General features: G+C 55.9%; 1 protein-coding gene across 2 annotated transcripts in view; it reads right to left on the bottom strand.

Moving 5' to 3' along the window:
• Positions 1-12,760, bottom strand: part of TTC7A (tetratricopeptide repeat domain 7A) — a 123,172-nt gene that overhangs the window by 39,278 nt on the left and 71,134 nt on the right. For both annotated transcript variants that reach the window (XM_027555189.1, XM_027555190.1), the window contains 4 exons: positions 8,474-8,591; positions 6,763-6,820; positions 5,550-5,622; positions 2,769-2,929 (listed from right to left, as the gene is read on the bottom strand). In XM_027555189.1, the coding sequence (XP_027410990.1) occupies positions 2,769-2,929; positions 5,550-5,622; positions 6,763-6,820; positions 8,474-8,591 (410 nt within the window). The remainder of the gene's footprint in view (positions 1-2,768; positions 2,930-5,549; positions 5,623-6,762; positions 6,821-8,473; positions 8,592-12,760) is intronic.

Below are 12,760 nucleotides of genomic sequence, written 5' to 3'. Positions count from 1 at the left end.
CCCTACACGCTGACCACCAGCACCATCTCCCGGGGCTCCCACTTTTTTGGCTTCTATTCTCCCGATGCAGGCACACAGGCGCAAATGTCACAGCTCGGGTCCAGGTATTATTGGGGGCCCAGAAGGCCACCCACAGGGCTCTGGGGGAAGTCACCAGCCTCACAGCAAGGCCCCATCCCTGCCCCCACTTCTCCAAGACACTGAGTGACTGAAGCATTTCCTGGTGAAAGAGTCCGCACCTGAGTGAGGTGAGAGGGAAGAAGAAGGGGGTGGTGGAAAGTACACTTGGGGGACTAAAGAGATGGTTCGCACTCAGCCCAAGAACCAGGAGCAGGTGGGAGGCGCGGTGAGGAGGAAGAGGATGGGGGGTGGCAGGAGACACCTCCCAGGGCGTGAAACAAGCGAGGTGGGCCTCTGATCACACACGGGAAGTTTCAAGCCGACTTCAAAAGGTGGCGCTGGCATCCCCACATCAGGCCAGGGAGGGGATTCTGCCAGCAGAGAGCATTCAGCCCAGGAGTTAGGAAGAGACACACGCAGTCAGATGGGTGGCACTGGCATGGGAAGCTCCTGCACTGGGTCAGGGCGCCCAAGGGAGCAGTGTGTGCAGCCCCTTCTGCGGCTTCCACAGGGCAGCTCTGCGCCCATCTGCTCAGTCTCCATCTGTTAATGCATGGAAGATTCCACTCGGATAAAGGACAACGTCTGACACCTGGCCCAGCCTCTGGTTTCTTCTGTGACACACACTCTGAGCCAGGGGCTGGATAAGGATTCTACCCCTTTTACTGTTCTAACCCTTCCACCGAAGCCTCACTGACAATAAAACACACAGAGGCACGCTCGCACACACACATATGCACACACACGGCTGGCAGCAGACCATGGGTCTGACCCTGCCAGATAGTCTTGAGCTTGGGAAAAAGCCAGGGTAACTGGTACTAGAAGAGGAAGACCTTTGTCCTTCCTGTATTTTTATAAAAGTAAAAAATAAACTTCTAAACAGTAGTTCTTGCTGTACTGTATTTGGGATTAGGTAACTACACCTTGTCCACACACCGGTTCTATCTACGTGGTGCATGCCCTAGGCGACTTGCCTTTTAAAGTGAACTAATTTCAATTTTAATAATCTCTCAAATATAGAAGGGAGGCCAAGAGCCAGGGCTGTCTTGTGAACACAAAGGACAGGCTATGTGGAGCTGGCCTCGCACCATCTCGGCTCACACCTGACCGGGGCAGCTGGGACCTACCTGGGCTCCGCTGACCCTACTCCAGACTAATACCCCCACCCCGCCCACAGCATCGTGACTCCTGACCCCGCTGTTCTGGCCCAGGTGGGTCCCAGCTGCCCCTGGTCAGGTGTGAGCCGAGATGGTGCAAGGCCAGCTCCACATAGCCGGTCCTTTGTGTTCATAAGACTTGATGAGGAGGAGGCCACTCCCAGCAAAGTCCACAGGCAAAGCCACCGTGGCATCTTCTGAAGGAGGCCTGACTCCCTGGTGCAAAGGGTCAGTCCTGCCTCTGCTGGACTACAGGTAAACAGACAAGTGCTTGGCTCCCCGAGTGGGCCGGGCCGCCTGCAGCTCCCGCGATCACTGATCTTGGCTGTAAAAGTGAAGTCGCTCAGTCGTGTCCAACTCTTTGCAACCCGTGGACTGTAGCCCATCAAGCTCCTCCGTCCATGGGATTCTCCAGGCAAGAATACTGGAGTGGGTTGCCATTTCCTTCTCCAGGGGATCTTCCCGACCCAGGGATCGAACCCAGGTCTCCCACATCGCAGGCAGACACTTTAAACTCTGAGCCACCAGGGAAGCCCTGATCTCGGCTGTGGCACCTACCAATTTCTCTAATTCTTTGTGGAACTGTTTTCACTGCCAGCGTGAGTCACCTCTCAGGGCACCAGGACCACACTCCTTTCTGCTATCTAAAGACAACAGCCTTTGGCTGGTTCTAAAGGGTTCTCTTTCAAACCCCGAGCACAGTGGGAGTGGGGGTGCTAAGGGCCCCTCATTCTGGGATCAGGGGATTCAGAGAGACAGGGTTTATTAGCACCCTATGTCACCTGTCCCAGGGAAGGAGGGCAGAAATCTAAAGATGACCTCTTCCTCATTTCCTCCCAAGGGGCAATGCACCCTCCTGCCTCAGCCAGTCAGTGAGGCTCTTGTTCCCCAGGGTCCTGGTTGGATGGCAGCAGGTCCCCTGTGTATAGGCGGGGGCAAGAGGGTCTAGTCCTGCCCCACCCACCACCACTGGGGCCATGTGCAGCGTGAACCCTGCTCCCTAGAGACAGGCATCTGGGTAATGTGGCAAGCAGGAGCTGTGGAGGAGCTGAGAATAGAGGGAGAGGCCAGGACCACTCTGTGGGGATATAAATCTTCACCTCGACAGCCTGTGGCCTTCCTGGAGGTAGGGGCCAGCTCACATGGCCTCTATCAGCCCAGCCACTGTTAGAAACCATCCTTGGCTGGCTATGCCAGGGTTATGGTTAAGTCACACAAGTTAGTGTCCCCATGATGCTCAAATGTAGAGTGCAGGGTCGGATGGAAGCGCCTCGAGCATGTTATCTTAGAGCACAGTCTCCTTGGTGGTCCACACAGCCCCCCGTGGAGCCTGCAGTTACCACTGAGAGCTTCCCCCTCCACACACGGTGCCTCCTGGCACCAAACAAAACGCCAGAGCCAGGCTCCGAGCCCACAGGTCCTCGGCCCGCCTTGACTCTCAGTGTGTGCACGACCAGCCTCCCAGCCCAGCAGCGTCCACGGGGAACTCACTTGAAGTTCTCAGGGTACTCCGTGATGGCCATGTTGATAACGTCCAGGGCGTGCTGGTAGTGTTTCTGGGCGGAGAAGAGGAGCGCCAGCAGATGGAGGGCATTGGCGTCGTCCTTGCACACTTTCAGGGCCTCCTGCAGCTGCTCCATGGCACTGGAGATCTGCCGGAGAAAACTGCCGGCTTAGCGACCTTCCCCAAGGCCCACACTGCTCCCCGGACTCAGGGGCCAGGTGCCAGCCCACGAGGCGCAGCAGACCCAAGTGAGACCGCAGGCACCGTGGGGCAGGCAGGAACTCTGATGAGAAAACACACCCTCGAACACCATGGCAAGGGTCTGCTGTTCCAAGTCAGTGCTGTCTCACAGCAAAGAGGGGCATGTCCACAATGGATCATGAAGGACTGGCCGGAAAGCCCCAACCAAACTGGAGGAGGGGGACTGTGAGAGGCTACCCAGACCCTGGCTACAGATCTCTCCTCTGAACCCGTTCTTGCAGTGATTGGGGCTGACAGATACACGCTGCCTCCTGCTCAGGGGCTCTCAGTGGCAAGAGCTTAGGCCTGGGGTCAGACGGGATGTGAATTCCAACTCTGCCACTTCCCAGCTGGCGCCGGGGCAGGGGACTTGGCCTCTCTGAGCTGCAGTTCTTATGCTGCAAAATGAGGATAACAGTCCTATCTACGACACTGGCCGAGAGGGCGAGACAACGTAGGAAAAACGTCCTGCTGGGCATGGAACACGTTAGAAAATGTGAATTTCCCTCTTCAAGCCCCCAAAGCCCAGGCAGCTAATGAACAGGTTAAGAGTCTTCCTTCCAGTCCAGAGAGACATGTTTGCTCAGGCACTCAGGCTTAGCGGTTGTCAGCTATTCGAGACAACCAGGGCCTCATCCTCCCAGGAACGTCAGAGTCTTTTTCCAAAATCTTGCTCTTGACCAAACCTCAGACTACATCTCCAATGCTCCTGGAGGGGTCTACAGTACACAGGTCAGCTGGGTGCTCTGGTCCCTGGTGTGCCTGACCCCTGCCTGGTCTCTGCACTACTGCCAGGCCCAGAGTTCTCCCTTGGGGGACTTCCTTCTGTGGAAAGGTCATGGAAAGTAAAGGAGGAAGCTAAGGTCAGTGTGACTGCTGGCTCAGCTTGCCCATGCCCCCCACCCCAAGGCTGCTCCAGCAGCATGATCCTGGGCTGGGTGTCCAAACCCGCAGCCTTCACTGTTTGAGCAGCTAGACATGCTTTGGAAAGGATGGTGCAGAGGGCCTCAGAGACCAAGGCAGGCAGGACTAGCTTAGAGTCCATTCAGAGACCCTCAACCCCCTGAGGTTACCAAGATCTGGGGGCCCCAAGGACATGGGGTACCAGGCTCCACTGGCCTGGCCCAGCCATCTCTCCCGGAGGACAGACGCCATTCATCAGAGGTGACTGAATAATTAAAGATACTAAAAAATGCATCATGGAAGGTTTTATCAGGAACTGGACTGGCAAGGAAAGTACTGGTTCTCCAACTGAGGGCTAAAAATAAACTGGTCTTGGACATCTTTGTGTTCATGCTCCAGGGAGCACCAGAGCGGATTGATGTTTCTGGAGACAATGGTGGAGAGTGCCTACTCTAGGACCTGGGAGTCGGGAACCGCGGGCAAGTGGCATGGGGGCTGGAAAGACGGCTCCCTGAAGAGAGGATCAGGGGCCGGAAGTTGACACGGGCCCGTAAAACCAACCACCAGGCTGGTGGACAAGGCTCCAAGTGCCCGCTTCCAAATGGGACAGGGGAACAGGATTCTTAGAGCCACACAGGGCTGCTTTAACTAGGTCAGAGTGGGCTCTGAAGCTGAACTGTGCAGGCGCGGCCAGCTCCTAGCTCCTGAGCTCAGCAGAGCCGCAGTGCCTCAGGCGTCAGATGGGGTCAACGGCACCCTCGTCGTCAGCTGCAGGGCTGGCCCGCGCCCGTGGAAAGACAGCAGCGCTCTTGCCAGCCGGGCTGCCCATCACCCGACCGCGAGCAGCCACCACCCAGAGGGCTCTGCGGACTCCTCTCTGCCAGGCTAGAGCCCAGCCCCGGTCCTGCTGGCTTGTCTGCAGTCCCTGAGTGGCCCAGTGTCCACACTCACCAGAGAAAGGCCACCGAGAGGCCCTGCTTCACACAGAGCACCAGCCTGAGGGGCCCGTGTGAGAGCAGAGACTCTGAGGGGCCTGGGGGATGGGAACCTTCACTTTTTTCTGACAGGCAACCAGCTGGGTGGGTGATTGCCTGACCTCACTCAAGTCCCTCAGCAGACCTTTTGGCACCAACAGCTCAGCTCAGAGAAGGCAGGTGGGCCTAGAGAGCCTTGGGGATCGAGGTGGTCAGTGGATAGGAGGCCCCAGAGGCCAAGCCTGGTGGTGGAGTCCACACGGTCAGGGGAAGCTCTGTATCACACAGAAGCAGCTCCACATGACAATCTCTCTGCTCCCCTAGGCCCCTGGGGAAAGCTCAGTGAAGGTGAGGACACAAATGTTTACTCAGGTCTCCTGTCAACTCCTCAGGAGACGGACGTGTTGCAGGGGGAGTGAGGGCAGAGAACAAGCCCTTCCTGTGTGCCCACCAGAGGTCAGGGGCTTTACCACAGTAACTGACTTAATCCTTGCCTGGGTCCTCTGAGGTGGAGTATGAAGGCACTTTCATTAACAGATAAGAATAGAGGCTCAGAGAGATCAAGTCACTTGCAAAGGGTTGCACAGCTGATAAAAGCAGCAGGGCCAGGAGGAGATCAGCACCCCCAGAGACCTGGGTGTTAGGACTCACCTGGCGGACGAGGGCCAGCTGCAGGGAGACATACAGGATGACCTGGGGGTCGCCAGGCGCCAGCTGCTGGGCTCTGTATTGGGAAGGGGAGCAGTGAATCAGCCATCAAGGGTCGACAACCAGCATGATGAGGGTCACAGCCAGCCCTGTGCTGGGCACTTTTAGCAGGGCCAAATGCTGGAAATTCTGTCCAGCCCCACCTTGGAGGGTGCCCCGTGGGAGATGACAGCTGGGGCGGAAAGCCCAGGGGCAGCCCAGGCCAGGGTGGTGACTGCCAAGAGGGTTGGCTTTGGCTGAAGTGGGGGGTACCTGGGAGGGCGGGACTAGGAGGTGAGGGAAGCCCCTCTCCTCCGGGCAGTTGTTGGCCTGGATGGGCCCTGTACAGAGCCTGCAGCCTGCCCTCCACGTGGGACAGTGAAGACCTCTGGAGGATGAAGGGGCTGGATGGCCTCTCTGGGCTGGAAGCCTTGGGAGTGAAGAGCCGGTGGGGGAAGGAAGGAACTATCCCCTGATCCTGGGGCTCAGAGGGAGTTGGCCAGAATGGGACTCTCTTTCCTCCCTGGGTTTGAGAACAACCTGCCCCAGAGGGGAGCTGGATGTTCCTAGGAAGCTGGCACAAGAAGTCTGGGGCAGGCCCTGACCCAGCCCCTGCCATCTATGCTCAGAGGGAGCAGGGCTCAGAGGGAAGAGCCCTACAATGGCCAGAGGAAGGAGGGAGAGGAATGCTCAGGTAGGGCCAGGCTGTGGTGGAGAGGAACTCACAGGAGGGGCCTGGGGGAAGGGTTCTCTGCCTCTCCCCCACCACCCCCAAACCTAACTCCCTCCCAGACTCTGGCGTCTAAGGAAAGCTCTCTGAGGGCTGGGGGAGGGAGCCTCACAGCTCTTAGGTTGGGGAGGGTCTGGGAGGAGGCAGATCCCCTTTGTGAGCCCCTGCTACTTGTAGATTACTGTGCAAGGTGCTTTCCTGCTTTCTCTCATGTCCCCTGAACTCAGAAGCAGGAGAGCTGAGCCTGGGGGCAGCTCCACCAGTGCAGAAATGCTCAACCAGACCACCCAACCGCAAAGGCCTGTCCCTGCTTCCTGCGTGAACTCTCAGAGCCTCAGTTTGCTGGTCAACAAAATGGAGACAGAAAACTCTGCTCTGCACACCAGAAAGTCCCCTGAGAGAGGAGAACAAGCCGCCTCACGCAATGCTGCCCTTCGGCGTCCTTACCTCTCCAGCGTCTGCAGTGCTTTCCGGTGTAGTTCATCTTGCTTGGATTTCAGAGTCGCTGCAGGACATAGGACAGAAACAGAGCCGTGAGGGGCTGCTGGAGGGAGCCAACCCAGCCCTGCCCCACCCGGGGCATGGAGCTCTGTGGGGAGAGGCCCCACCGGGACCCTGTCTGGCAAATGCTCCGGACTGGTGCCCTGGTTACCAGGGGAAGGGGTGCAGATGTCCCCTGGCCCCAGCCTCCTGGCATGCACACTTCTTGGCACAACAGGTCCTTCTACCCCTTTGCCTTCCTTGCCGCATGGGCCATCCTGATCCTTCCAAAGGCCCGAGCTTCTGGAGAAAAGTTACACCTCTGTCTTGGCATGTGCCTCCCTAGGCTTCCTTACTCAGGAGGCTCCTTCTTTTCTAACCATTTTAACAAATTTCAAGTGGACAATTCAGTGGCATTAAGTACATTCACCATGTCTTGCAACCATCACTACCATCCATCTCCAGAACATCTTACCACCCCTGACAGTGTCTGTACCCACTGGAAACGACCTCCTCTTCCGCCGGCCCACCCCAGAAACCTCTATTGCACTTTGACCATGAGGCTTCTTGCTTTAACCCAAAACAGATACCTCCCTGGTAAATTAAATCGGCTTTAAATGCAGTAGGATACGCATTTGAAGCCTCAGCTACACACTGAACCCCCTGAGAAGCTTTAAAATGACAGTCACAGGCTCCAGTCAGAGTATGTCAGGATGCTGCTGGCAGCACCAGGCAGGGATACATGTCAGGGGTCCCAAGCTCAGAGAGCAGCCCTGCTTCTAGAGGATTAAAGGCACATGGAGGGTCTCTGGACTCTGACCAAGGGACTGATGACTCCCTCACTTGACCAGGGTGTGGGGACCCCAGGGTTCCCTATCAGAGCCTCACTGACACCTCGAAGTGACCACTGTCACTCAAGAACAAAGAGCTGGCACTGCACCAGGATCTTACCCTTCCTCCTCCCTCCCTTGTGCAAGTACCAGCTGTTCCTACCTCTTGCTGTGTGGGCATCTGAAGCCCACTTCCAGGAGATGGCATTTGGGGAGTGTGGGGGGCTGATGACTATTCCGGGTTTGGCCTGGGTGGGGACCTATCGCTCCTTTTCCCTCAGGCTGCAAGGATACAGAAGGAGGTGGAGTTGGTGGGGCTGGGGAGGGAATGCAGGCTCCAGGCGGCAGGAGGGGAGCCTAGGCACCAAGCTCAGGTCACGTATTTAGTAAATGCTTGCTGTGTACCCAGCTCTGTGCCATGCACCGGGGGGATTTAAAAGACCCCAAAAGATGGCAGTGGTGCTGCGGGTAAAGGTGAACCAGAACGAAGACACTGGGGGCTCAGGGCTGGTGGCACAAACGCCCCAGGAGTTCCGGGGCAGAGATCAATTGGGGCTGGGCTTGAAAGGAGAAAGAACCAGGTTCATGAAGACGGCACATCTGAGGCTGGCAAAGTTGCAGCAAAAGCAGAAATGAACTGGGGTGTGTGTGTGTGCACACACACTCGTGCACATCAGTGTATGAGTGTCTGCGTCTGCACATGTGTGTTTTTATGTACGTCTGCACACCTATTCTAGAAGAGTCAATGGAAGTGTGTTGGGGGTGGACACTGACGGGACAAGAGGCCTGAGAGGCCATTAGGAGGCCCGAGTCACCCCGAGTGGAGGTTCCCGGGCCCCGACACTCACCGTCGGTGGCCTGCAGGCTGTAGGTGAGACCCAGTGCCAGGTAGCCCTTGGACAGGAACTCCCCGGCTTCCTCCCCAAGGTGGATCACCATCATGGCAAAGCGCTCTGCCTCCTCCAGCTGCAAAGAGGGGAGGCAGAGGTCACTGGGGAGGGCAGCTACTCACAGGCACCCAGCCTGGGACCCTTGGAACTGCAATTCCGCATACCTGACCAGAGAGGCCCAGGCGCCTTTCAGAGGCCGCCCAGCCACTGAACGGAAGGATAGCTGTTTCCTCCACCTGCGACAATCTGGACCTTTTCCCTCATCCAGGGGCCTGTGTTCCAGGTCATGGGATGCTACCTTTCACAGGGAAAGTCTGCCTTGCTCCAGAGACCCCAGCTCCCCACAGCTGCTCTGAGAGCCTGGACAGTCTGCGGCAGCCTCTTTCTTCACATGGCCCCCATGGCTGTCACTGCCCTGCTCATCAGCAGAGACAGGGGAGCCGGAAGCAGGCAGGGGTTGGGGCGGGGTACAGGCCGGGCTTGGGGACCAGGCCCTGGGATAACCCACCCCGCAGAGCAGGCAGGCCGCCACGCCTTCTCCGGCTGTGAGCTTGCTACCCGACACCAGGCACTCTAACTTTTCAGGGGAAAAAGGCCTGGGGTTGTTTTTGTCCTGGGAGCAGGAGGGACTGTTTCAGTTGGAAAGGGACCAACTGGCGCAGGTCACGTGTACACACATCTCACACACCACACGTGACACGAACAGAGGAGCACACAGGCGGCCCTCACGAGCCCTCTGGGGCACCCACACAGCAGGCAGGGGACAGCTGGGGGCCTCAGTTGTGCCCGCTCACAGGCCTCCCAGAGGCCCCTTCCCTTCGCCCAACCCTGGAATGTCATCTGCCCACGTGGCTGGTATGGCAGTGTCACCAAGAATGATTGGTACCACCCTCAGCAAGGGATTCATACCCACAGCCCCAATGCCACCCAGAGGTCAGGGTCCCTTGTAGGAGACTCCCCTCCACCACCCAGAGGGGCCCACAAAGTTAAGCTGGGTTCTGACACCCCAGCCAGTGTGCCTGTCCCTGCCCAGGGCCACCCCCCTCGGCAGGAGAGGGACAGCTCTGTGCATCTTGTCATCTGACTGCAGGCCATAGCTGGGGGCACTGGTAGGCTCTCCTTCCCTGGAGTATTAGAGGAGCCTGAGAGAGAGGCCATTAGCTGTGGGGAGGCGAGCTGGGCTGAGTCCACCTTGAGGGCACAGCTGTGGGGAGCTATGTGCAAGAAAAGGCTGGCGGAGCAGAGAACCCACAGAACAGAGGAGTTAAAAACTCCCAAAGTACAAGAGAGGTAGAGTGGGTGAGCTGAGAGCCCAGAGAGCGATGGTGGGGGTTGGGGGGGCGGTGGGGGCTGACTCCCAGTAGCCCAGCCAGAGCCAAGACAAACGCTGACAAGGGCAGCTCTCCAGCCCCCATGTGGTCGAGCTCAAGCCACTGACCTGGGCAGTGGACCGCCTCCAGGTTGGCAGACTGGTTACTGGAAGGACACGGAAGCTGAGAGCTGAGCCTACATCACCCTCAGGCCTGAGGTCTCGGGGTTCAGGAGAGGCAGGCAGCTTAGCAGACCCCATGGCTGCCTGCTGCCCAGCCTTGGTTGCCGGGAGGACTGAGGGCAGTGGATGCAGAGATTTGCCTCCTGGAGCACGTGGCCCAGCAGGATGCAGGAGAGCTGCGGGGCCTGAAGTCAGAGCCAGGCTGAGCACTGGGCAAGACCCCAACATCCTTGGAGAAGGGAATGGCAACCCACGCCAGTCTTCTTGCCTGGAGAATCCCATGGACAGAGGAGCCTGGTGGGCTACAGTCCATGGGGTTGCAGAGTCAGATGACTGAGCAACTATCACTCACTCAAGCCCCCCTTGAGTGAGGGGGCCCCTGATAGATATGGGACCTCGAGCAAGTCACCTCCTCTCCTTTCTGTGCCCCAGAGGTCCTCATCTGCAAAATGAGGAGCTGGGGCCAACCCCTTGCCAACTCCTAACTGCTCCTCCCTACAAACCTCCACGGGGGCTTCTGCAGCACTCGGCTCTACGCTGCGCTTGGCTGGGGCGGCGCAGCGTCACAGGCACAGGATGCTCGGATGAAGCACACATGGACTCTCTAACGGGGGAGGACCCCATGGGACAGGGTGGCTCTTAATTAAGGCTCCATTGTGTGGTGCTGGCCTGGGGCCACGGAAGATCCAAGAGGGGGAAACTGCCTGGCCTGGGCTGTCCTAGGAGGCCTCCTGGCAGAGGGGACAGGAAGCACCAAGGGAAGGGCAAGTGAGCAAACAGCATCTTGCCTCCTCTGAAATATGCGCAATGCTGGTGTGGTCTGTCTTCCACTGTCTTCAGGCATCGCTATGCCCCATTCAAATGGGAGCGAGCTTTTTTATAAATCGCCAAGTGAAAGTGAAAGTCGCTTAACCGTGTCCAGCTCTTTGCGATCCCACAGACTATACAGTCCATGGAATTCTCCAGGCCAGAATACTGGAGTGGGTAGCCTTTCCCATCTCCAGGGGATCTTCCCAACCCAGGGATCGAACCCAGGCCTCCTGCATACGAATTATAAATAGAACTCAGAAACCTCCTGCACTCCATATATATACACTCTTCTCATGGCCATGTCCTTCTCCTAGGCAAATGCCAACTTCTATCTCCTGCAACCCACACAGAGGGTGCCAGGAATGAAGCTCAGCAATCACTGGCATACAGGGAAAAGTTACTCTGCAATTCATGTGTATCATATTCTGGATTAACAGGGCTCACCAGCCTTTAGTTTCAAAAAGTGACAACATGCATCCTTAGGTTTTCCAACTTGTGGTCCACTCTGACTCCAGGTTAGCAGCCATCCTTGGCCAGTACTTGCCAGCCCTGCCCACACAGTTTAAAATGGTCTCTGAGTGTGGTGTCAGCATTTGTCTCAAATCAAACCCACAAGGCTTCAGTGTACCACTTTTTCATGTGGCCGACAGCACTTTTGATCTCTATTACCTACCACAAAAGTTTTTTGCATGTGGAGTCAAAGCGATGATTATGAATGAAAAAAATTCTATTAGTTTTATTAAATATGATAATATACCGTATTAATATATTTATTCATAGGTACTTTAGCCAGCCAAAGGGGAAAATGCTATCGCATTAAAAATCAACAAAATCCCCCAATATATACGTATTTTAAATATAAAATATAGATACATAATGCACAATTCCCCTTCATCTAAGACAGGAATGGGAATCCTAAAACTCTTGAGAATATGGTTTTCCCACCCTTGTCTTTAAGTGTGATGAAGTAAAGTGAAAGTGAAAGTTGCTCAGTTGTGTCCAACTCTTTGCGACCGCATGGACTATACAGTCCCTGGAATTCTCCAGGCCAGAATACTGGAGTGGGTAGCCTTTCCCTTCTCCAGCAGATCTTCCCGACCCAGGAACTGAATGAAGGTCTCCTGCATTACAGGCAGATTCCTTACCAACTGAGCTATCAGGGAAACCCTTAAGTGTGATAAACCCACCTAAATCCAGAATCACCCCAAGCCCCTGAGTAAGTTTTCCATGCAAAGATCAGGATAGCCTAGCAGCTAAGAACACAAGCATTAGGGCCAGGCTTCCTGAACTCAAATCCTGGCTTGGCTATTTACTGTATGACCTTGGGCAAGTTGCTTCACTCTGCTGTGACCCAGTTCCTTCTTCTGTAACATGGGGATAACAGGTTTGGATCTCACAGGATTGTGGGGAGGACTGAATGATGAAATAAAGACAGGACAAACGCTCAGAGCAATGCTTGAAGAAACCTAATCTACTATCACTATTAGCTATGATATTAGATCTATAATTAGCTTAATTTTCCAGAATTTTTTTAAGTCTCAGTCTAATACAGGTGGCAGGTGCCATCTGGGTAGAGTCCGTGTCCCCTACAGCTACATGGACTCACTGACAAGTTAGGAAGTGGCATCAAAGACTTTCCTGGAACTCAGAGAGGAGACACCACTGCCTGCCTTCCGTCTCTGGCGTGACCCTTAATCATAGAAAAGGAGTGATTCTACACAAGGACACCAGGGTCTCCTTGCAGTCAGCTGTGCCAGGTGGGCCCACCTCTCTGACCCCTTCCCCGCCACGGTCCACAACACACACACCAGTAACCACCCACCTAGCTGTGTCACAGTACTCACTTCTACTGTGGGTAATACACTCAGATATTTTCTGTGCTATTCTCTATTCCCTTTATAAAAGGGTTCTATTTCATAATCAAGTAGTAGGTTTCAATCTGT

The sequence above is a fragment of the Bos indicus x Bos taurus genome, chromosome 11 (genome assembly GCF_003369695.1).
Source record: "Bos indicus x Bos taurus breed Angus x Brahman F1 hybrid chromosome 11, Bos_hybrid_MaternalHap_v2.0, whole genome shotgun sequence".
Lineage (NCBI taxonomy): Eukaryota > Metazoa > Chordata > Mammalia > Artiodactyla > Bovidae > Bos > Bos indicus x Bos taurus.
The sequence above is the reverse complement of the archived record's forward strand: the minus strand, read 5'-3'. Positions and strand labels throughout refer to the sequence as shown.